The sequence below is a fragment of the Anolis carolinensis genome, chromosome 6 (assembly GCF_035594765.1).
Source record: "Anolis carolinensis isolate JA03-04 chromosome 6, rAnoCar3.1.pri, whole genome shotgun sequence".
Taxonomy (NCBI): Eukaryota; Metazoa; Chordata; class Lepidosauria; order Squamata; family Dactyloidae; genus Anolis; species Anolis carolinensis.
The window spans coordinates 7,318,652-7,342,963 of record NC_085846.1 but is presented as its reverse complement, the minus strand read 5'-3'; the positions used below and the strand labels follow the sequence as shown (position 1 = coordinate 7,342,963).

Here is a 24,312-nt window from a genome sequence, read left to right as displayed (position 1 = left end):
CAGCTCCCTACCGGCTGTTAGGAATTGTGGGAGTTAAAGTCCAAAACACCTGGAGGAGGGCCAAAGTTTGCCCAGGCCTAGGCTAGATAGCAGTCAGGTGACCCCATCCTTTGGGATCACATCAGTCCATCATATTTTGCTTTGATGATGGAAGGCTCTCTGTGAGTAAGTCCAAACATCTCACTCCAGCTGGCAGGCCTGGCATCTTTCTGGGCTGACTTCCATGCCCTGCTGACCCAACTCCTTGCCTCCTTGTTGAACTGCCTTCTCCGATTTCAACTCCCGGCTCCATTTGCCTGCCAAGAGGAATGTGCCTCTCCCCTGGGCTCGGCACACAGCCCTCTGAGCGCCTTGGCCCTTTCATTCTCCGGCGGATCCCCACTGTGGGCAAGCCTTCCTTTCTGGCTCGGCTCTTGACATCTCAATCCAGCCACTCTCTCCACGTCCTCATTCCATTCAAATGCTTGCTTGTTTGTTGTCTCCTCCCTAAATGCCACTTCCATCCATCCCTCGGCTCAATGAAGGATGAAGCGGACGCCCAGTTGCCAGAATTTGGAAAAATGATGCATAAAACAAAAGTGATCATTCCTTCCCCACTGAGACATCTCTTGGCTATTTAGGATCAAAGAGACAGAGTCAAGCGTCAAAGGATTGCTGCTATTCTGAACCCCCTCTTCTGTTTTGGGCAGAAATGCTGCAGGTGCAGCTTTGTTTCCCATAGAAATGTGGCAAAACAAGACCCCTGCCAATCATAAGTCCCTGGGTGGGAGATGAAGGTACAAATTCTCCAGATTCTTTTTTGGGTGGGGGATCACCTCCAGGCAGGAAGAAAGGGCCGAGTGCAAATCTCCAGCTCAAACGAGAGAGCAACAGATTGTTAGAGTTTAGAAGGATGAATTGATTTGGTACTGCTATTTGCAAAGATTTTCCAGTCATTGTTTACATTTATTTATTTAGCTGGCTCCCTCCTTCCTTTCCAGAGGTGCCAGGACTCACCCTCCACTCTGCTCTGCATCTACTTTTAATGAGAAGCAAGTCAGCTAGATTACCATAAATGGTTCCTGTTATCCGTACCTAAAAGAACAATTCCCTCATCTGGGAACACTTAGGATTTCTGTCTGAATTTCCAAATAGGGGCATTATGAGTTGCAGACAATGCTTAAAATCAAACATTATGTGGATCTCAGGTTTTGGCTTGAAAATCTCATCCTGGACTGGCAACCTATTGTAATGAAGCAAATCCTATCTTTTCCTGTCCTGAATCTCCAGTCTCTGAGATTAGAACCAAATGATCCCAGAGTAAAGTGTACCTACTTTCTTCACTCCATGTAAACTGTCAGTATCTGCTTCAGTTTGGTTTCAGGACCCCCAATGGATACCAAAATCTGTGAATGCTCAAGTCCCATTATATACAATGGCAGAATAAAATGACGTCCCATATATAAAATGTCAAAACCAAGACTTGCTTTTGGGAAAAATATTTTCAAGCTGTGGATCTAGAATCTGTAGATACTGATTGCTGACTATAACACAGCCCAACAATCTATCTATCTATCTATCTATCTATCTATCTATCTATCTATCTATCTATCTATCTATCTATCTATCTGACATCCCTTATATAAAATGGCAAAACCAAGACTTGCTTTTGAAAAAATATTTCCAAGCTGTGGATGTCGAATCTGTAGATATTGATTGCTGACTATCTAACAATATATATATTGTTGAATATATATAACCCAGTAACAGGCATAAAAGCCTATCTATCTATCTATCTATCTATCTATCTATCTATCTATCTATCTATCTATCTGTCGGCTTTTATGCCTGTTCCTGGATTATTTGGGGTGTCGATTCAGAAAATTACATTCGATAGATCACATCAGCTCTAGTTTCTTATCATGGTTTTCTATGGGCAAGCAGATGAAGACTGGCAGATGGCATATGTTCTGTATCCCAAAAATAAGAGCCGGTAGGGGAAAACTGATGGCATTTTTGGAAGCAGCAGGTCAAACATACATAGAAGCAGGTTCAACATGTGTGTTGGTCAATGTAATCTGATTTCTGCTCAAAAGCAAAATCTTGGTATTAAGGGGAAGCTCAGTATTTTCTAAGTCTATTCTGTGTTTCTTTTAGTGTTTAAGCATCTCTTGGAATCTGGAAGAAGAGCACTCTGTTTATGCTCAGAAACCCTAAAAAACGTTTTTGCACAGTGAACAAGCAAAGGGAATAAAAATCTCAAAACCAGAGGATGCAAATCCTCTCTCGTCCCCTTTCTCTCTCCAACATCCCTTTTCCTGGTTTCCCATCAAAAGAAGCCAAAGGTTGGGCAGATTCTCTGGCTGACCTTTTCCTTGTTTGTTGATAGACCACATTTCAGGAATGGAAGGCTTTATCAAGCCAGACCTGAAACAGGGCAGAAGTGAACCCGTTTTATTGTTTTTTAATCTCATCTTGCTTGAGAAGAGAGGAAGGAAAGGCTGGGAACGGGAGGGTCGGTGGGCAAAGGGCCAAATATGTTACTATGATGACCTGGGTTTAGGCAGTTTTACATGCATTCAACCCAAAATTGCGGCTTTTGAGTCTTTTCATTGCAGCCAGACTTTAAAACAGATTGGTTTTTCTAAAAATGGCCAAACAGCTCAAGCGGCTGAAAGGGAAAAGAAAAGAGCCTGAGGCTGTTAGGAACTGTGGGAATTGCAGTCCAAAAAATCTGGAGGGCTGAAATTTACCCATGCCTGATCTACAGTGTGGAATTAGTAGTTTGACACCACTTATCTGCCATGGCTCAATGCTACAGAAACCTGGGAGCTGTGGCTTTCCAAAATCTTTAGCTTTTCCTTGCAAATAGTGCTGGTGTCCTACTAAACTACAACTCAAAGGATTCCACAGCATTGAGCAATGGCAGTTAATGTAATGTCAAACTGCATTAGTTCTCCAGTGCAGATGCAGCTAGAGACACACCAGAAGGTCAGGGGCAAGTTCAAAGACCCTTCAGCATCAGTTTCCAGAGAATATTTTGAATTGTTCTCCTTCCCAATAGCCTGCTGTTTTTGAGGAGCAGCAGGTCAGGGCAGGAAGGAGCCCAACCTGTTTCCCTGCGGGGTGCGGTCTGCGCCTCCATGACAACGCTTTGCGCTTCCCTCCTACACCGTAGGGTCTGGCCGGCACAAGGTGTCAAGTATGGTATTTGTTCCCTCCCCATCTCCACCTCGGTGATGCCATTTCTTTCCTTGTCAGGGTCTGTTTAAAGTAAGGTCCAACTGCATTCATTCCACAGTGTAGGTGCACCCAGAGAAGGGTATGGGCCTTGGGAACAACCCCTTGCCAAGAAGCAGGAAAATCGCATTCTAAGCACACCCGACAGATGGCCTTGGGAAACTATAACTCCCAGGAACGCACAATATGGAGCAATGGTATTTAAAGTGGGGCCCAAGAGCATTCAGTTCATAGGATAAATGCACCAAGTGAAGGATATGGACCTTGGGAAACTATAACTCGCAGGACTGCATAGTATGGAGTTATGGTATTTAAAGTAAGGTCCAACTGCATTCATTCCACAGTGTACATGCACCCGGATAGGGGTATGGACCTTGGGAAACTATAACTCCCAGGAGGACTTCATCGCATTGAGCCATTGCACTTAAAGTGGGGTGCAATGACATTCATTCCATATTGTAAATGCACCAGGAGAAGTGTATGGACCTTGGAAAACTATGACTCCCAGGAATGCACAGCATGAAGACATGGCATAACAACAACAACAGCAGCAGCAGCATTTAAAATGGGTCCCTACTGCATTTATTCTCCAGTGCAGATGCACCCAGAGAAGAGTATGGACCTTGGGAAACTATAACTCCCAGGAACGCATAGTATGGAGCTATGGTATTTAAAGTGGGGTCCAAGAGCATTCATTCCATAGTGTAAATGCACCCAGAGAAGTGCATGGACCTTTGGAAACTATAACTCCCAGGACTGTACAGTGTGGAGATGTGGAATAATAAACTTTCCCTAACTTTCCCTAACGAGCGTATCTTGGCTCCTCCCACAATTTCCCCTCCCACAAATTGGGGAGATGTCTCATTTCAATCCTGAAAGCAACATTTGCCATCACGTTACTGAACTGGCCATTCATCCGGACCATTCCCCCAAAATCCCCTTCTCCACCACCTCCTGAAATGTTTGAAAATGCTTTAGGAACAAGATAAGGTAACCTGTGGCAATATAGATATTGTTGGACTGCAACTTGAATCAGTGCCACTAAGGGATGATCGGGGTTGCAATGCAACCACTTCTGTGATTTTTATGTTGAGACGGGAACCAGGCAATCAAGGTTCTAGTCCTCATTGAGGCCCTCGTTCCTTAGCCAACTCAAAAGGATTAAAAAGTTGGAAAGAAACAAGGCTATCCTAAAGGGATTGGAATATAAATTGTCTAATAATTATGTAATAAAAACAAATGACTTCCACTTCTCGGTAGTGAAATGACATCAGAGAAACAGAGACCTGTCTCGTGGAATATTTCATCTCTAGGTTAATTAATTTGAATGAAAGGTGTTCCCCCAAAAAAACCATGGGAACGCAAGGATCTTGCCTTGGCCAGACCCGAATTCCTCCATCATTAGTCTAAAAAGTAACTGGAACATCCAAGCGGGACGTTAGGACATCCATCTCTTAATTGTGTCTTGCATCCAGTGCTCTTTGATGTTACTGGAACCTGGAAGTAATATGCCCTGTCTTCTAATTAAAACGCAACCAACTCAATGCTTAATTTCCAGGCAAATCAGTGGGGTGAAAATGCCTCCCTCTAATTTGCAAGGCCTTTTTCCTTCTCCTCCTGATTTTGAAAGATGTGCAAGTCGTTCAGAAGAAAATGGCATTCAGTACATATTATTCCATGGCTTTTGATTCCAAAACCCAGATCCTTTCGGACTTCGGTTTCCAGAAACTCAGAGAGGATGCCATGCAGGAAGACACAATCAAAGCCCTCCCGATAGGTAAAGATAAAGGTTTCCCCCTGACATTAAGTCTAATTGTGTCTGACTCTGGGGGTTGGTGCTCATTTCCATTTCTAAGCCAAAGAGCCGGAGTTGTCCATAGACACCCCCCAAGACTTGTGGCCACTGGCATGACTGCATGGAGCGCCATTACCTTCCTGCTGGAGCAGAACCTATTGATCTATTTACATTTGCATGTTTTAAACTGCTAGGTTGGCAGAAGCTGGAGCTAACAGCGGGAGCTCACCTCACTCCTGGATTCAAACCACCGACTTTTCAGTCAGCAAGTTCAGCAGCTCAGCGGTTTAACCCGTTGCACCACCGGGGCTCCAATGGCTATCTAACCTTGGCTTGATAATCTCTAGAGAAGGAGACTGGCTTCCCAGGCAGCCTTTCCTACTGCCAGACAGCTATTAATGCTAAAGTATAGATGGGAATCTTTTCCTGACAACAATCCACTGCTATGTTGTATGCCTGGAGTAGCAAAAAACTTGCTTGCCCTCTCTTGATTTGACATTCTTTCAAATATTTGAACATGGCTCTCATGTCCTTTTCTCTCAACCTTCTTTTCTCCAAGCTAAACAGACCCAGCTCCTTAAGCTGGGCTTAGTTTCCAAATGTTTGACTCTTTTGGTCACATTTCTAACTTGCCAATATCCTTCTAGCCCAGAAGTGAACACAGTATTATTCCAGATGAGGTCCGATCAAAGAAGAATAGATTGGGACGATGATTTCCCTCAATTTGGATACTATACTCTGACTGATGCAGCCTAGAATTGCATTGTCCTTTTTATCCACTGCATCACACTGTGGACATGTTCAGAATACATTGGGATTATAATTTCTTTCAATTTAGACACTATACTCTGATTGATGCAGCCTAGAATCACATTGGCCTTTTTATTTGCTGCATCACACTGTTGACTTATGTTCAGCTTGTGGTCTAATAAGGCTCCTAGATCCATTTCACACAGACTATTTTCAAGTCAGATGTCACCCTGCTGCGGCCTTGGAGTCTCCTTCTCTGGAGGGTTTGAAGCAGAGTCTGAATGCCCATCTGTCGGGAGGGCTCTGCTAGTGTATCCCTACATGGCAGAATGGGGTTGGACTGGATTCTTTGATGGGACTTGAACATCCATGGACAGTGGTATCCATGTGTGTGTATCCATCCTGGAATCAAACTTCAAAAAATATCAAGGGCGTGTTATAGTGGGGCAAAATGGGTATCCATTGGGTTTAGCACTGACTCCTTGGATACCCAAACTGGGACCTTTGGCATGCAAAGTTACATTGGTTTCTTGGGCATTTGCACCCTCTATTGATTCATTTGGCTTCTAAAATGCCACATCAGCATTGACGGGCGGTGGGAATGTGCTGGGAACATGAACAGTGGCAACAACGTGGAGACCTTTAAATGCTCCCGTCGTCTCGTGTGCCTGGATCCTAGAGCTCACAAATTACAGGGCTGGCCAAGCCTTGCTAGTTAAATCAAAGGGTGGGATTGTTGTGTCTTTGGGGCATTGGGGGAAGAGTGAAAGAGGAAGGGCTCGAGGGGGTGGCAAAGGGGGAAGAAGGGACAAATGCTTCATGACCAGACGATGGGGAGGAAGCCAAAAGAGCTGGCTGTCTCTTAGCCCTGCCCTGTTTCCAAATTCTTCCTCGAAACACATTTAGCAACAAGTCCTCCTCGTTCCGGGGAGGCTGAGAGCCAAATTCCTCACCCACTTGAGCGGCGACAGCGTGATAAGAGAGAGTCCCAAGCGGAGACCAGTTCCACCAGTGAACTGAAAGTGTGCGCCATCATCTTTCGTAGGTCGTTCAATTAAAAGGGTGGGGTTGCCACCTGGTGATTAATTCTTCTGCCTTTTGCGGCAGGTAGAAACTCAACAGAGGCTGGATGGCCATCTGTCAGGGGTGCTTTGATTGTGTCTTCCTTTATGGCAGGAGATTTTAATTGGATAGCGCTAGGGGTCCCTCTTTTCCACTCTGGAGGTTGGTGCTCATCTCCATTTCTAAGCTGAAGAGCCATTGTTGTCTGTAGAAACCTCCAAGGTCATGTAGCCGGCATGACTGCATGGAGAGCCGTTACCTTCCCACCGGAGCAGTACCTATTGATCTACTCACATTTGCATGTTTTCAAACTGCTAGGTTGGCAGAAGCTGGGGCTAACAGCGAGAGTTCACCCTGCTCCCTGGGTTTGAACTGCTGATCTTTTGGTCAGCAGCTCAGTGGTTTAATCCGCTGTGCCACTGGGAGCTCCTATATGAATATATACAGTAGAGTCTCACTTATCCAACACTCACTTATCCAATGTTCTGGATTATCCAACGCATTTTTGTAGTCAATGTTTTCAATACACTGTGATATTTTGGTGCTAAATTCGTAAATACAGTAATTACTACATAGCATTACTGCGTATTGAACTACTTTTTCTGTCAAATTTGTTGTATAACATGATGTTTTGGTGCTTAATTTGTAAAATCATAACCTAATTTGATGTTTAATAGGCTTTTCCTTAGTCCCTCCTTATTATTCAACATATTCGCTTATCCAACGTTCTGCTGGCCCGTTTATGTTGGATAAGTGAGACTCTACTGTACTGCCATATATTCCAGTTCAAAGCAGATAATCTGGGTTTTATATGGCAGTGTAGAAGGGACTTCCACAAGGCAATCTATTCCATCGCAAAAAAGCTCTGATCATCAGGAAGTTCTTCCTAACGTTTAGATGGAATCTTTTCACCTGCTATTTGAATCAATTCAGGCAGCAGAAGAGAAGCTTGCCTCTTCCTAAATAAAACAGTCTTCCAAAATATTTCATCATGGCTCACATGGCTCTCATGTCCTCTTCTCCCAGCCTGGTTTTTCTTCAAGCCAACTATACCCAGCTTCCTAAGCTGCTCCTCACAGAGCTTGGCTTCCAAACCTTGTCCTTCTTTTTCTGTCTTAATCATGAGGACTAGAAGCTTGACTCAAGAGCAGTGACACAAAAAGTTCAAAATCCCGCCAACCCCCAGGAAGCCGAATGATTCTGCTTCCTCGGCACTCACCGACGAGGAACTCGAGGCAGATGCGGTGGTCATCGGGGTCGTAGGGCTGCCGGAACTGGAGCTTCATGTCGAAGGGCTGCCCGCGCCGGATGATGAGGTTCTCGTATTCGTACTCATTTGTGTGGTGGGAGCGCCGGTTGCTGCTGGACGGGCTGCACATCAGGTCAATCCCACTGAGCACCAGCATGCCCTCTGGGCAAAGGGAAAGAACAAGGGTCATCCCTTTGGAAAGTAAGTTCTGTGTCTAACAAAATACAGGAGGAGACTTAAGGAGATCTCACCCATACAAAATTCTCTGGCAAGTCAGGCTTCCTGGTCTCATTTGTTTGTCCCTATTAATGTAGACCCAATAATGAGACCACACTATACATTCAATGGGTTTTATCCAGTTGAGACCGGATTTAGGTCAGGAGTGGGGACTGGGTGGGCATCCAGATGGGATTTGGACTGCGAAGCCCATTCCTGACCATTACAATCCAAAGCCCATCATTCTTGATAATTGTAATCCAAAACTCATCATTCCTGACCATTGCAGTCCAAAACCAATCATTCCTTAACAGTACAATCCAAACCGTACCATTCTTGACCATTGCAGTCCAAATCCCAACATTTCTGACCACTGAAGTCCAAACCCCATTGTTCCCGACCATTGCAATTCAAAGCTCATTATTCCTGACTATTGTAGTCCAATGCCCATAATTCCTGACCATTGCAGTCCAAAACCCATAATTCCTGACTATTGAAATCTAAAGCTCATCATTCCTGTCCACTGCAGTCCAAAACCCATAATTCCTGACTATTGAAATCTAAAGCTCATCATTCCTGACCACTGCAGTCCAAAACCCATAATTCCTGACTATTGAAATCTAAAGCTCATCATTCCTGACCACTGCAGTCCAAAACCCATAATTCCTGACTATTGAAATCTAAAGCTCATCATTCCTGACCACTGCAGTCCAAAACCCATAATTCCTGACTATTGAAATCTAAAGCTCATCATTCCTGACCACTGCAGTCCAAAACCCATAATTCCTGACTATTGAAATCCAAACCCCACCATTCCAGACCACTGCAGTGCAAAGCCCATCATTCCTGACCATTGCAACCCACTGCAGTCCAAAAACCATCGTTACCTGATCAATGCTGCCTAGAAATTCAGATGACAGAAAAAAGCACCTATCATTTTAATTATATCTAAGGTAAGCCCTTTGTTTTTTTGTTTTTTGTTGGAATTAATAGCACAAAATCCCCATGAAAGTGGACAAAACATGAGTTTAAAAACGCGTTAAAAACAAGTCAGGGGATGGGGTCTCATTTTAATGCTTTGAATTGTTTTAAATATTCATTTTAGATAGTTCTATGTTTAATTCTGTGTTAATGTCCATAATCTCTAGGTTTTAATTTGTACAGTTTATGGTTTTACCACTGTTCACTGCTTTGAATCTCTTTACTACAAAAGCAGTATAATAATAATAATAATAATAATAATAATAATAATAATAATAATAATAATCCAGCATATTTATTTTGTTTGCTGTGTCATAATAAAATCATCATCATCATCATCATCATCATCATCATCATCATAATTTGAGAGAACACCTAAGTCTGTAGTTCTTCCAGGATGACTTTGTGGTCGTCTTCCACCGAAAATTGACCACATAATAGTGCTGTAGGGCCTACAGAAGGCATGGGTAAACTTTGGCTCTCCAGGTGTTTTGGACTACAACTCCCACCATTCCTAACAGCCTACCGGCTGTAGTCCAAAACATCTGGAGGGCCAAAGTTTGCCCATGCCTGCTCTAGAGAGAGCATATTAATAAATCTGCTAATAATTAAATCCGCTAATATTAAACCCGAGAATGAGGAGGGCTGACTGTATTTAAAGGTTGGGTTTGTGCTTTATGAATAGCTGCAACTATCAGATCTCAAAATTGAATGGAAAAATTCAAGAATGTGCAAGAAGATCCAGAATTTAAGGCTTACCACTCCAATGATTCAATAGCATTGAGTCATGGCACTTTAAGCTGTACCAAACTGTGTTCATTGTACAGTGTAGACTAGGCATGGGCAAACTTTGGCCCTTCACGTATTTTTGACTTCAACTCCCACAATTTCTAAAAACCTGAAGTCCAAAACACCTGGAGGACCGAAGTTTGCCCATGCCCAATGTAGATGCACCAAAGATTTAACCCATTTTAATCCCTGAAAATAAAGTTTTCTTTAGGAGAAAGGTTTTTACAGTAGTGATTCCCAATCTCCAGATGTTTTGAACTTCAACTCCCAGAAGTTTCAGCTGCTTTGGCCAATGACCAGAGATTTTGGGAACTGGAGTCCAAAATGCTCAAAAGTTCCCAGTTTGGGAAACATTGATCTTGGAAGTTAGCTTCCCAAAATCTCTGGCACCGCAGCCAACAGCAGGGGATGGTGGGCATTGTAGTCAGGAACATCTGGAGAACATTTTCAGAGTCTGGCAGTCGGACTAGAACTCTACATGGTTTTAATTACCCCCATTGGTGGTGTCTAACCACATTCGCTCTACAGTAGGCATAAGCAAACTTGGGTCCTCCAGGTGTTTTGGACTCCAACTCCCACAATTCCTAACAGCCAATTGTGGGAGTTGGAGTCCAAAACACCTGGAGGGCCGAAGTTTGCTTATGCCTGCTCTATAGTGTAGATGCTTCCGAAGTCTTGAGGAGCACGGTGGTATGGAATAATTTCACCCATACATACATATTGTATATACTCGAGTATAACCCTAGTTTTTCAGCCCTTTTTTAGGGCTGAAAAAGCTCCCTTTGGCTTATACTCAAGTGAGGTTTCTGGCCAGCTTCTATTCAGATCGGCTTATACTTGAGTATATAGGTTTTCAGAGTTGGACAGTCTTATCTTATTAAAGTCTTATTATTATCTTAATTACAGTTTTATATAAATATTCAAAAACATTTAACCGACTGATGCCTCAAATAATGCAATTTTATTAATATTTATTTTTATTTTTGAAATTGACCCGTAGCTGCTGCATTTCCCACCCTCATCTTATCCTTGAGTCAATAAGTTATCCCAGTTTTTGTGGTAAAATTAGGTGCCTCGGCTTATATTCGGATTGGCTTATACCATATGGTATATGGGTGAAAATAACAGTGGATTCAAAAATGTATTGTAGAATTGTATTGAATACTAGCTGTGCCCGGCCACGCATTGCTGTGGTGAAGTATGGTGGTATGAGAAATAAAGTATTGAGGAATTGGTGGTAGTTAAGGCAAAGGATAAAGGTGTGGAGTCCAGGTAATCCAGTTAAAGCAGATAATATAAGATTACATGGGTTATATAGCTGTGTGGAAGGGCCTTGAGTCTACACTGCCATCTAATCCAGTTAAAATCTGATAATCTGTATTTTATAGGCAGTGTGGAAGAGGCCTAAGTGAGGCCTAACTCTGCCTGTCCCCTGGGTGAGTGGGTTGCTGGGAGACCAAGTGGGCGGAGCTTAGCCTTCTAACTGGCAGCAATTGGATAAAAACAATTATTCCTCTCCCTCTAATTAGGACTTTATTTTTCTTTTCTTTTTGTTGTATCAACCTAGAGGCATGGATGATGGGTTGTGTTGTCAATTTTCGAGGTTGTGGGATGTTTAGTTTTGTTGTTTTGTCGGTCGCCAGGATTCCATCACTCTTTTATATATATAGATAGATTGAACAATGAATAGTGAACATTATGGGTCTGCTGTATAACAAATGATGTGTAACAAATGTTTTAATAAATATTATTATATATATAAAAAAACAAAGTCTTTTACTCACCGCGAATGACGGCATCTGTTCGCCGAGCCCCGGGCACCTCTCCAGGGGCCGGACCCCAATCGCCGGCGTCCGACTGACCCGAACAGCAGCTGCAACATTTGCGGAACCAGTTCCGTTTCTTCCTCCTGGGGGTGGGCTCTGACTCGTCGTTGGGCTGCCGGACGCGGTAACTGACGTTGGCCCATCGGCCTGTATCTGCTCGAGGGTCTTCGGCTGGCATGGTGGGTCTGCGGAGAGGAGAAAGCATCAGGAGCTGTCAGTGCAGTGCAACTCACCGGCCACTATAGACACAATCCCATAATAAGAATTCATGCAGTTTGAAACCACCTCAATGTGACAGTGTCCTGGGAGTTGTAGTTTTCCAAGGGTCTGTAAAACTACAACTCTCAGGACACCATTGCATTGTGCCATGGCAGTTCAAGTGTAGAGTAGACTAGGCATGGGCAAACTTGGTCTCTGCAGGTGTTTTGGACTGCAACTCCCACCATTCCTAACAGCCTCAGGCCCTTTCCTTTTGCCCCTCGGCCGCTTAAGCGGCCGAGGGGCAAAAGGAAAGGGCCTGAGGCTGTTAGGAATGGTGGGAGTTGCAGTCCAAAACACCTGCAGGGACCAAGTTTGCCTATTTGCACATTTTAATACATTTTAAATGTGGTTTGAACGGTTTTAAATTAATGCTGTAATTGGATCGGTCGCCGAGTGGTTCTTTCCAAATTTGGGAGTTAATTCGTTTTCGCTGATACGTACATCGGGACGAAAGACCGGATGTGAGTTGACGAAATGCCAATCCAACCTGCACACCTGCGCACCAGGCAGTGGCGCAAGGAAAGCATGCGACGGAAGCCGTCACAACCACACCTGGCCGAGGAGAGAGGAGAATCCCACTGTCTCCTTAAGGCAGGGTGGACCCACATTGCTAGTTCATTACGCCTCGGCGGAGGCAGGACCTGTTTGACAGAGCCATTCAAGGAGTCTGGAAAATCCCACGGCTTCTTTCCAGCCCGTTTTCTCCTCTCAGTGTCAGAATAGACACTTCGGAGTGTCTGGGGTGCGTCTACAGTGTAGAATTAATGCAGTTTGGCACCACTTTAATTGCGGTAGCTCAATGCTGTGGAATCCTGGCATTTGGAGTTTGGTGAGGCACTAGCACTCTTGACCTTGTACAACTACAACTCTCACGATTGTGTTGATAGCACTGAAGATGGTTCTACACTGCCATATAATCAGATAATAATATACAGTAGAGTCTCACTTATCCAATATTCGCTTATCCAATGTTCTGAATTATCCAACACATTTTTGTAGTCAATGTTTTCAATACAGCATGATATTTTGGTGCTAAATTCATACATACAGTAATTACTATGTAGCATTACTGCATATTGAACTACTTTTTGTGCCAAATTTGTTGTATAACATGATGTTTTGGTGCTTAATTTGTAAAATCATAACCTAATTTGATGTTTAATAGGCTTCTTCTTAATCTCTCCTTATTATCCAACATATTCGCTTATTCAACATTGTGCCGGCCCATTTATGTTGGATAAGTGAGACTCTACTGCAGGGGTCCCCAAACTAAGGCCCGGGGGCCGGATGCGGCCCATCGAAGCTATTTATCCGGCCCCCACGGCACAAGGGCAGAAGCGGGTTAGACTAAATGACCCAAGGGGTCTCTTCTCTTACAACCCTTATTATTAACATTGAGGCTGGGTGGCCATCTGTCAGGGGTGCTTTGCTTGTGCTTTTGGTGCACAGAGGTAGAAGGGGGTTGGACTAAATGGCCCAAGGGGTCTCTTCCAACCCTCTTTATTATTATTATTATTATTATTATTATTATTATTATTATTATTATTAACATTGAGGCTGGGTGGCCATCTGTAAGGGGTGCTTTGCTTGTGCTTTTGGTGCACAGAGGCAGAAGGGGATTGGACTCAATGGCCCAAAGGGTCTCTTCCAACCCTCTTTGATATTATTATTGTCGTGGTTGTTATTATTATTAATTATTATTATTGCTTGGTGACCAACTATAGTCCGGCCCTCCAACGGTCTGAAGGATCATGAACTGGCCCCCCGTTTTAAAAGTTTGGGGACCCCTGCTCTACTGTATTCGATTCTCACTTATCCAACATAAACAGGCCGGCAGAACGTTGGATAAATAAATATGTTGGATTTTTAAAATTTATTTTGTGTCAAAAGCATTGCATAATAAATAATTTTAAAAGTGATAAAATAAAGGAAATCACAAGCAGCTAAATAGTTTTAGACCAAAAGCGGGCAACAGTGACCGCATTGTCCATAGCTTTAAAGAACTCCTATTCCGTACATGTTGGATAATATGTTGGATAATAAGGAGGTACAGTAGAGTCTCACTTATCCAACACTCGCTTATCCAACGTTCTGGATTATCCAACGCATTTTTGTAGTCAATGTTTTCAATACATCGTGATATTTTGGTGCTAAATTTGTAAATACAGTAATTACTACATAGCATTACTGTGTATTGAACTACTTTTTCTGTCAAATTTGTTCTATAACATGACGTTTTGGTGCTTAATTTGTAAAATCATAACCTAATTTGATGTTTAATAGGCTGTTCCTTAATCTCTCCCTATTATCCAACATATTCACTTATCCAACATTCTGCCGGCCAGTTTACGTTGGATAAGTGAGACTCTACTGTATTAAGGAAAAGCCTATTAAACGTGAAACATTATGATTTTACAAATTAAGCACCAAAACATCATGTTTTACAACAAATTGACAGAAAAAGCAATGTTATGTAGTAATTACTGTATTTACGAATTTAGCACCAAAACATCACAATGTATTGAAAAGACTGACTACAAAAACATTGACTACTAAAAGGCGGACTGCATTGGATAATCCAGAATGTTGGATAAGCGAATGTTGGATAAGTGAGACTTTACTGTAATAACAATAATAATATAAATACTTTATTTTTCTATCCCGCCTCCATCTCCCCGAAGGGACTCGAGAACAAGGTATGACAAGTTGAAACATGTATAAATAACTAAATAAACAGTATCAAAACAACAATCGAGTAAAATAAAACAAATTAAAACACAGTAATACAATATAACAGCATAACAAGTCACAGATATCGGATCACAGATATCGGATCACAACTCCCAGCAGCCCCTAACCAGCATAACCAATTGTGAGCATTACTGGGAGTTGTAGTTCAACACCAGCTAGACAACCAACCCTGCTATAAATGATAGCGCACAATCCTTCCACACTTCTGGCCGGAAAAAAACGAATTGATTGGACTACAATGGCAAGAATCTGGCAGGATTTGAGTAGCACTATCCCCAAAATAGAGCCCTGGTGGTGCAGTGGGTTAAACCACTGAGCCGCTGAACTTGCTGACTGAAAGGTTGGCAGGGTGAGCTCCCGCTGTTAGCCCCAGCTTCTGCTTCATGCAAATGTAAGTAGATCAATAGCATGACTGCATGGAGCGCTGTTATCTTCCTGCTGGAGCGGTACCTATTAATCTACTCACATTTGCATGTTTTCAAACTTTTAGGTTGGCAGAAGCTGGGGCTAACAGTGGGTGCTCACCCTGCTCCCAGGGTTCAAACCTGTAACCTTTTGGTCTGCAAGTTCAGCAGCTCAGCGTTTTAACACGCTGTGCCATTAGGGGCCTACAAAATGCCTACAAAGGACATATTTTGCCAGAGTTGGATAAACAAAGCCACGGGTTCCAGTCCTGTGAATAAAGGGGCCTTACTATAATATCAATAATTGCAATAATACACAAAATTTATGAAAAGCCTTCTTTCAAGGCAGGCGTTACCCAGTCCTGATACCTTTCCGTGAGATTCAGAAAGAATTCAAGATGAACTCGCAGCCTTGGCCTCTCTCCAGCTGACCCTTATGATTTATGGGACAACCCCTGATGAAAACCGGGATTTCCCCTGGCTCCAAGTTGCATTGCAGAGGCCTCTATTTTTTTTCACTTCTCTATCACACAGTCCATCACTTTTGAACTTTTACTGACCACAGCTGGCCATAAATCTGAAAAAGCAAAGCAAATCCCTCCCTGAGGTGCACCTATACCACGTGTGGGCAAACTTTGGCCCTCCAGGTGTTTTGGACTTCAACTCCCACAATTCCTAACAGCCTGAGATCCTTGGAGGGCTGAAGTTTGCCCATGTCTGATCTACACTGTCAAACAAATGCAGTTTCAAACCATGTACTGTATCTGCCATGGGCAGATAGAATAATCTGGTTGTAGTTTGGTTTGGCACCAGCATGCTTTAGCAGAGAAGGCTCAAGGCCTTGTAAAACTACAACCCTGTAGTTTGACACTCATGGCTCAATACCATGGAATCCTGAGAGTTGTAGTTTTCCAACATCATTTGCCTTCTCTTCTAAAGTGTGAGGTACACCACCAAACTACAACTCCTACAATTCCATAGCATTGAGCCATGGCTGTTAAAGGGATCCCAGATTGCATTCATTCTACAGTGTAGAGCAGTGGTTCCCAATCTTCCTAATGCCACGACCCCTTAATCCAGTTCCTCATGTTGTGGTGACCCCCAACCATAACATTATTTTTGTTGCTACTTCATAACTAATTTTGCTACTGTTATGAATTGTAATGTAAATATCTGTTATGCAGGATGTATTTTCATTCACTGGACCAAATTTGGCACAAATATCTTATACGCCCGAATTTGAAAACTGGTGGGGTTGGGGGGATTGATTTTGTCATTTGGGAGTTGTAGTTGCTGGGATTTATAGTTCACCTACAAACAAAGAGCATTCTGAATTCCACCAACCAAACTTGGCACACAGAACTCCAACACAAAATACTGGAAAGGTTTGGTAGGCATTGCCCTTGAGTTTGGGAGTTGTAGTTCACCTACATCCAGAGAGCACTGTGGACTCAAACAATGATGGATCTGGACCAAACTCGGCACGAATACTCAATATGCCCAAATGTGAACATTGGTGGGGTTTGAGGAAAATAGACCTTGAAATTTGGGAATTGTAGTTTGCTGGGATTTATAATTCACCTACAATCAAAGAGCCCCTTGAACCCCACCAATGATAGAATTGGGTCAAACTTCCCACACAGAACCGCCATTACCAACAGAAAATACTGGAGGGATTTGGGAGGAATTGACAGTGATTTAGGGGAGATGTAGTTCACCTACCTATGGAGAGCACTGTGAATTAATGTGTGTTTTCTGGTGGTCTTTGGCAATCCCTCTGACATCCCCCCTTACGACCCCCAGGGATCCTGACCCCCAGGTTGAGAAACGTTGGTGTAGACATACACCCTACAGATACTAGAATGTTATCCAGTGTACTTCTCTTGCTTACTTTTTTTGTGACTGTTCTTTCCTCCATTTCCACATGTTCCTTTTCTATCTCCATCTGTCTTTCCCTTTCTCTCTCATCCATTGCCAAACTCTCCCGGCTGCCTTTCCCTTTGCAGACGTCTTTCGACATCTGAACCCGTGACAGTCGGGAATGGAGGGCTGACACAGCAGGGATTTTTCATCTCTGGAACACATCTTGAGTCTCTCTCCCTTTTCCCAGCCTGACCCTTGTACTTCCAGCTCCATGGCTCAGCCAGGCTGGATCTGCTCTGCCATATAATGCAGTTTCAGAACACAGATTAAATGAACTGTATTGAACTGCATTATATGAATTTAGATTGCCATATAATCCATAATGCAGTTAATTTGGCAGAGAAGTCTTTGCAAAAATAGAGTTCACATGATTCCAAAGCCTTGGGCCATGGCAGTTAAATTAAGTCTATGATAAAATCATAGAATCGTAGAGTTGGAAGAGACCTCATGGGCCATCCAGTCCAACCCCCTGCCAAGAAGTTGGAGGTCAGCTGTGACCAGCAGTGCTGCGGAATTTGAAAAGGCATGAATGGAGGGCGAAAGAGAGAAATGTGCCATCAAGCCACCCCTGATCAGGACTGCCTTCCACCTGGAAACCAATGCCCTCGCTGTAGAAGAACATAGGTAAAGGTAAAGGATTTCCCCTGACATTAAGCCCAGTCGTGCCCAACTCTGGGGGTTGGTGCTCATCTCCATTTCTAAACTGAAGAGCCGGCATTGTCCATAGACACCTCCAAGGTCATGCATGTGGCCACTGGCATGACTGTATGAAGCGCTGTTACCTTCCTGCTGGAGCAGTACCTATTGATCTACTCACATTTGTATGTTTTGGAACTGCTAGGTTGGCAGAAGCTGGGGCTAACAGCGGGTGCTCATTCCGCTCCCCGGATTCGAACCTGCGACCTTTCTGTCCGCAAGTTCAGCGCTTTAATACGCTGCACCACTGGTGGCTCCATAGAAGAAAATGTGGATCAAGAATAGGGCCCTACAGTCACCTATGTATCCACCGCCAAGACACTACACTTGGAAGGCCATCATACTCGGAGAACGAGCAATCACCTAAGTAAGTGTGTGTGTGTGTGTATATATACAGTTCCCATCCTCCACATGTAGAATATAACAAATACAGCTCCCATCCTCCAAATGTCAAGGTGGTGTTGAGGCTCAGATGCGATACCCCCTTTTAAGGAAGGCAAACCTTGCAGAACCCCCTAGTGCCAACTTTCCAATAAAGGAACTAGGAGGCCGGGGAGCTAGAAATGCACAGATTTATTTGCAAATAGTTCTGCAGATGACCATCATGAAAAGGAGTGGCACACAGACTGAGATTTCACATGGGGTATTTATAATATTCTTGCAGGTACAATTTACTTCACAAACATCCTTGTTCTCACGCCCCCTCCTTATTTCATCTTGTTTCATCCTGACATTTATCAAAACAACAAACAACAAATGTCTATCTATCAAAATCAAACTGAAACAAAACACCATCTCTGACCCTCACATCTAGGACTGTTATTTCTAAGGTTTTATTGCCCTGCCTGCATGTGTGGGTTCCTGGTCAATTGATGTCCTTTGCATCCCCAGGAAGGCGATGGGCTTGTTTTATTGCTGGCCATTTGGTGGTGTTTGTGGCAAACATTTCTTACTAACCCCTTCTAGACTATTTATCTAATCAGACTATTCTGAATACCATTGCTATTTATGAATCAGATTGAATCAAATTAAATCAGGCCCCTTGTGTCCCTTCAGTGGTGCAAGTTGTCATCCAACATATCCAGATATTATAAAATTAAATAGTTTCTCCATGTTCACCTGATTTTTCTTTATATTTTAGGATACATCATTCATTCCTCACCTCCCTCTCTAGAGCTGTTTTTGCAGTGCACTCAACATGGTGAATTGGGGAGCAGCTCTTTCTGATCTATGTAATCCTTTCATAGCATATATCTCTCCCCCCCCCCCCCCCACATAACTGCAAGAGTGGAAACCCATGGTTTAGTTCACCTAGTTTTGACAAAGTTTGCACTCTACAGCATTCATGGGCCAACTTGGGCCCTCCAGGTGTTTTGGACTCCAACTCCCACCATTCCTAACAGCCTCAGGCCCCTTCCTTTTCCCCCTCAGCTGCTTAAGGAATTGTGTGAGTTGAAGTCCAAAACACCTGGAGGACCCAAGTTTGCCCATGCCTGGTGCAGATGCAACCAGATTTGATGGGATATTTCAGTGTTCGACCTTTTGTAATATAAGGAAAAATGTTGGCCTCACATCAGATAAAAGTCCTCCTGATCCTTATAAGGCAACTCGTTTTTTCAAGGAGCAAGAATGTCCAAACTCTGTTCATCCAGCTGCCAACTGAGAGTCAATCTAAATATTTCCCTCTCTGTGCTAATTCAAGATAAGCCTCCCGTTAGAGATAATGATATCACCCCTTTGTTTTGCAAATGGCAATTGCCTCCTTGCAAAAGGGACAATCAGAATGAATCATTGCTTAATCTGATTGATTGATTTGTTCTGTTATCTATGACTGTTATAATACATTGCTCCAAACTGATGTGAGACAGTGTAATGTAGCTTCACTTTAGAGCAGGCATGGGCCAACTTGGGCCCTCCAGGTGTTTTGGATTTCAACTCCCACCATTCCTAACAGCCTCAGGCCCTTTCCTTTTGCCCCTCAGCCGCTTAAGCGGCTGAGAGGCAAAAGGAAGGGGCCTGAGGCTGTTAGGAATGGTGGGAGTTGCAGTCCAAAACACCTGGAGGGCCCAAGTTTGACTATGCCTGCTTTAGACTGAAAGTTAGAGTTGATTTTACCATTGGCTTCCTCTGAGGTTGAGAGAGTTTGATTTGTCCATTCTAACCATTTCATTTTCTGCAAGGAATCATAGCGTTTGGGTTCTTAGAGGCCATCTAGTGCAACCCCAAGCCTCTGGAAGAATCCATGGCGCTATTTAAAAATCCTGTATTATGAAAACATCAAAGTTTCTTGGACTAAGAACTGCATTGGGACTTTGCAGAGTTTGTAAAGGTTCCTTCTGCAGATGAAAGGTGCATCTAACATTGTTGAATTAATGCAGTTTAGTCTCACTTTAACTTTCATGGCTCAATACTATAACATCCTGTGAGTTGCAATTTTAGATGTTCTTTAACCATCTCTGCCGAAGATTGCAAACCACAGGTCTCTGGATTCCATAACATTGAGCCATGGTAGTTAAAGCAGTATCAAGCTGTATTCAATCCACAGTGTAAATGGACCTTATAACCCCCCCCCCCTTTTTCTTTTTTTTACTATAGCTCTGTTGTGAACCTTTCCCAGAGTCAATGTACTTTTTGAAGGGCAGTTGAGGCTCTTATATTTATTTACCCTTTTCTCCCTAAAAACAGTTATTTCTATGCAAAACAGGGTTGCTATGAGTTTTTCCAGGCTGTATATGTCTATGTTCCAGAAGCATTCTCTCCTGACATTTTGCCCACATCTATGACAAGCATCCTCAGAGGTTGTGAGGTGAAACATCAAGAGAGAAAACAGGGTTGCTGTGAGTTTTTCCGGGCTGTATGTCTATGTTCCAGAAGCATTCTCTCCTGACGTTTCGCCCACATCTATGGCAGGCATCCTCAGAGGTTGTGAGGTGAAACATCAGGAGAGAATGGTTTTTATTGATGTAATACTGTTTTGGGCTTGTCCCAATGTAAGCTGTCCCGAGTCCTTTGGGAGCTGGAGCTGGGTATAAATAAAGTATTATTATTGTTTTATTTTATGACACAGCAAACAAGATAAATATGCTGGATTTCATATCAAAAAATCACAAGTCGAACACTTCCCAAATGTTGTTATTATTATTATTATTATTATCATTATTATTATTATTGGGACCCTCCGGTGGCTCAGTGTGTTAAAGCGCTGAGCTGCTGAACTTGCAGACCGAAAGGTCCCAGGTTCAAATCCGGGGAGTGGAGTGAGCGCCCGCTGTTATCTCCAGCTTCTGCCAACCTAGCAGTTCAAAAACATGGCAATGTGAGTAGATCAATAGGTACTGCTCCAGCGGGAAGGTAACAGCGTTCCATGCAGTCATGCCGGCCACATGACCTTGGAGGTGTCTATGGACAATGCCGGCTCTTCAGCTTAGAAATGGAGATGAGCACCAACTCCCAGAGTCGGACGCGACTGGACTTAACACCAGTGAAAACCTATACCTTTACCATTATTATTATTATTATTATTATTATTATTATTATTATTATTATTATTATTATTATTCTGGAACATGGCCATACAGCCCAGAAAACTCACAGCAACCCAGTGATTCCGGACATGAAAGCTTTCGACAACAAGATGAAAATAAACAAACATGCTCACTGTAGCCTTCTCCCATGATATGCATTTCATATATTAGTTATTAAAAATCTATATCATTCCCTACCATCCAAAGTAGTATTCTGGAATACTTCTGAACAGCCTTAGCTATACATCTGGATATGCTGGACTACAAATCCAATCATCCCCATCCAAAGGATGGGTTTTGTAGTCCTGTCCATCCAGGAAAGTGACAGTTTGTCAGAAGCTGCCTTACAAAATCCGTTAGACTCAATAATGCGATAGACCAACCCACAAGTTACACAAAGATTACTACCAATAAAAAAGCGATAAAACACGAGAAGCAGAGATGGCCTGTCCAGATTAATCAGTAGAGGAAACACTATGAAATCAGTTGTTTAAACAGCAGTAAAATGAAACCGGTGATAAGGATTAAACAAACCATGTTGCTAGCTGCCAAAAAAGCACTGGGATTTGTCTGTGGTTTTAAAACACAACAGAGACCCAGTGGATACAAACTTGGGCCCTCCAGGTGTTTTGGACTTCAACTCCCACAATTCCTAGCAGCCGGTAGGCTGCTAGGAATTGTGGGAGTTGAAGTCCAAAACACCTGGAGGGCCCAAGTTTGCCCATGCCTGGTGTAGATGTATCCTACAACTAGTGGGAACTGCAACAAAAAGTTTCACTGCGGTGGTGGATTCCAGACATTCCATTCTAGTCCCGCCTCACCGTGATCTGTGGCCACGGCGCATGCGGACTTCTCCATGGGATGTTTTTGGGGTGTCCCACCCTGTCCCCAAGTTTCCCCATAAGGGATTTCGAGCAGCTGAGTGGGAACACCCCTTTTTGCCATGTAGGCGGTGCTGGTTTGGCTATGGAAGCCACACAACTCCACACTGGAATGCCAGAAATGCAAGAAGATCTCATTATGTGTTTAAGTAGTGCTCTTATCAGTGCACAAGTGGATGGAGAGAACTGGTTGCTTGCCCCAAGGAGCTCATAGTGTCACCCACATGCTCAGACCCATCTGGCTTCCCTTAGGATGGATGAACTTGTCTTTCGGAAGTCATATACTGTATACTATATACTCAAGTATAAGCCTAGTTTTCGACTGGAAAAGCCCCCCTCGGCTTATATTCAGGTGAGGGTCCTGGTTGGCTTATATTTGGGCCAGCTTATACTCGAGAATATACGGTACATTTATTATTTTTCTCTATTATTATTGGTATTATTACATTTATTATTTTTCTCTATTATTGTTGCTACTATTACATTTATTTTACTCTATTTTTTATTATTATTATTACATTAATTATTTCACTCTGATCTTATTATTATTATTAATTAATAATTAATTATTATTATTTATTCTTATTATTATTAGAATAATAATATTATATTATTATAATATTATATAATATTATTATATAATATAAGAATAATAATATTAAGAATAATAATATTATTCTTAATAATAATAATAATAATAATAAATTAATTATTCTTATACCCTGTCCCATCTCCCCAAAGGGACTCGGGGCAGCTTACATGGGGCCTTGCCCAGACACAACAATATAAAAGCAGAAGCAAAACAATAAAGCAAATTACTCAACAATAAAACATCAACATCGATAAAAACAGTCATAAAAGGTCAACATACAAAATAAAATGTTTAAACAAGAGATGAATTCACGGATCTGGGCCAATTATTATTGCATTTATTATTTTACTCTATTTATTATTACTTGTAATTATTTTCCTGTATTTATTATTTTTATTCTTACATGTATTATTTTACTCTATTATTATTAAAAGGATACATAAGCACATTTACATTGAAGAAGATGAGAATAATGATTTCATCAGAGTTGGACAGTCTTATCTTAAATTTGAGCTGTAAGTAAATATTCAAAAACATTTAACCTGCTGATGCCTCAATTAATGTAATTTTATTGGTATCTATTTTTATTTCTGAAATTTACCAACCTCGGCTTATACTGGAGTCAATGTTTTCCCAGTTTTTTTGTGGTAAAATTAGGTGCCTCGGCTTATATTCGGGTCGGCTTATACTCGAGTATATACGGTATTTGTTTTATATCCTCCAATTAGAGCCTCAGAATAGTAGTTATTTTGCAAGAACAATTCTTAGAATCCAAGGGAGCATCTACACTGTAGAATGAATGCAGCTTGGTACCACTTTAAAAGCCACAGCAAAATGCTAGTGAATCATGGGATTTGTAGTTTGGTGTATTTGTACTTATTTGGATCATCTACGCTGTTGAACGAATACGGTTTGACATCACTTTAATAGTAACAGCTTAATGGAATCTTTGGATTTGTTGTTTGGTGAGGCAACAGCACTCTTTGGCAGAGAAGGCTCAAGACCTTGGGAAACTACAGATCCTGGGATTCCCTAGCAATGAAGTGGTCTCAAGTGCATTGATTCTATAGTGTAGATCAGGCACGGGCAAACTTCAGCCCTCCAAGTGTTTTGGACTTCAACTCCCAGAAATCCCAGGCAGCTTAGCAGCTATTAGGCAGTGTAGGAGTTGAAGTCCAAAACATCTGGAGCGCCAAAGTTTACCCATGCCTGAGTTAGATCCTATCAAACAAAGAAGGAAGGAAGGAAGGAAGGACGGAAGAGGAAAGAGACAGCAGATGTAGATGCACCTTCAATCTTTTTCGTATTGTTGCTGTATGTCTCCAGGTCATTTCTGACTGATGGTGACCCTCAGAGCAACCCTATCATAGAATATCATTGGCAAGATGAGTTC

At 42.5% G+C, this 24,312-nt stretch overlaps 1 protein-coding gene across 2 annotated transcripts in view; it reads right to left on the bottom strand.

Moving 5' to 3' along the window:
* tgm1 (transglutaminase 1) overlaps positions 1-24,312 on the bottom strand; it is a 51,796-nt gene that overhangs the window by 17,034 nt on the left and 10,450 nt on the right. The window contains exons 1-3 of one of the 2 annotated variants that reach the window (XM_062957271.1): positions 15,673-15,875; positions 11,846-12,072; positions 8,046-8,237 (exon numbers count right to left, since the gene is read on the bottom strand). In XM_062957271.1, the coding sequence (XP_062813341.1) occupies positions 8,046-8,237; positions 11,846-12,065 (412 nt within the window). In that variant the 5' untranslated portion in view covers positions 12,066-12,072; positions 15,673-15,875. Of the gene's footprint in view, positions 1-8,045; positions 8,238-11,845; positions 12,073-15,672; positions 15,876-24,312 lie in introns of those variants that run through there. The other variant, XM_062957270.1, reaches the window with a different exon arrangement.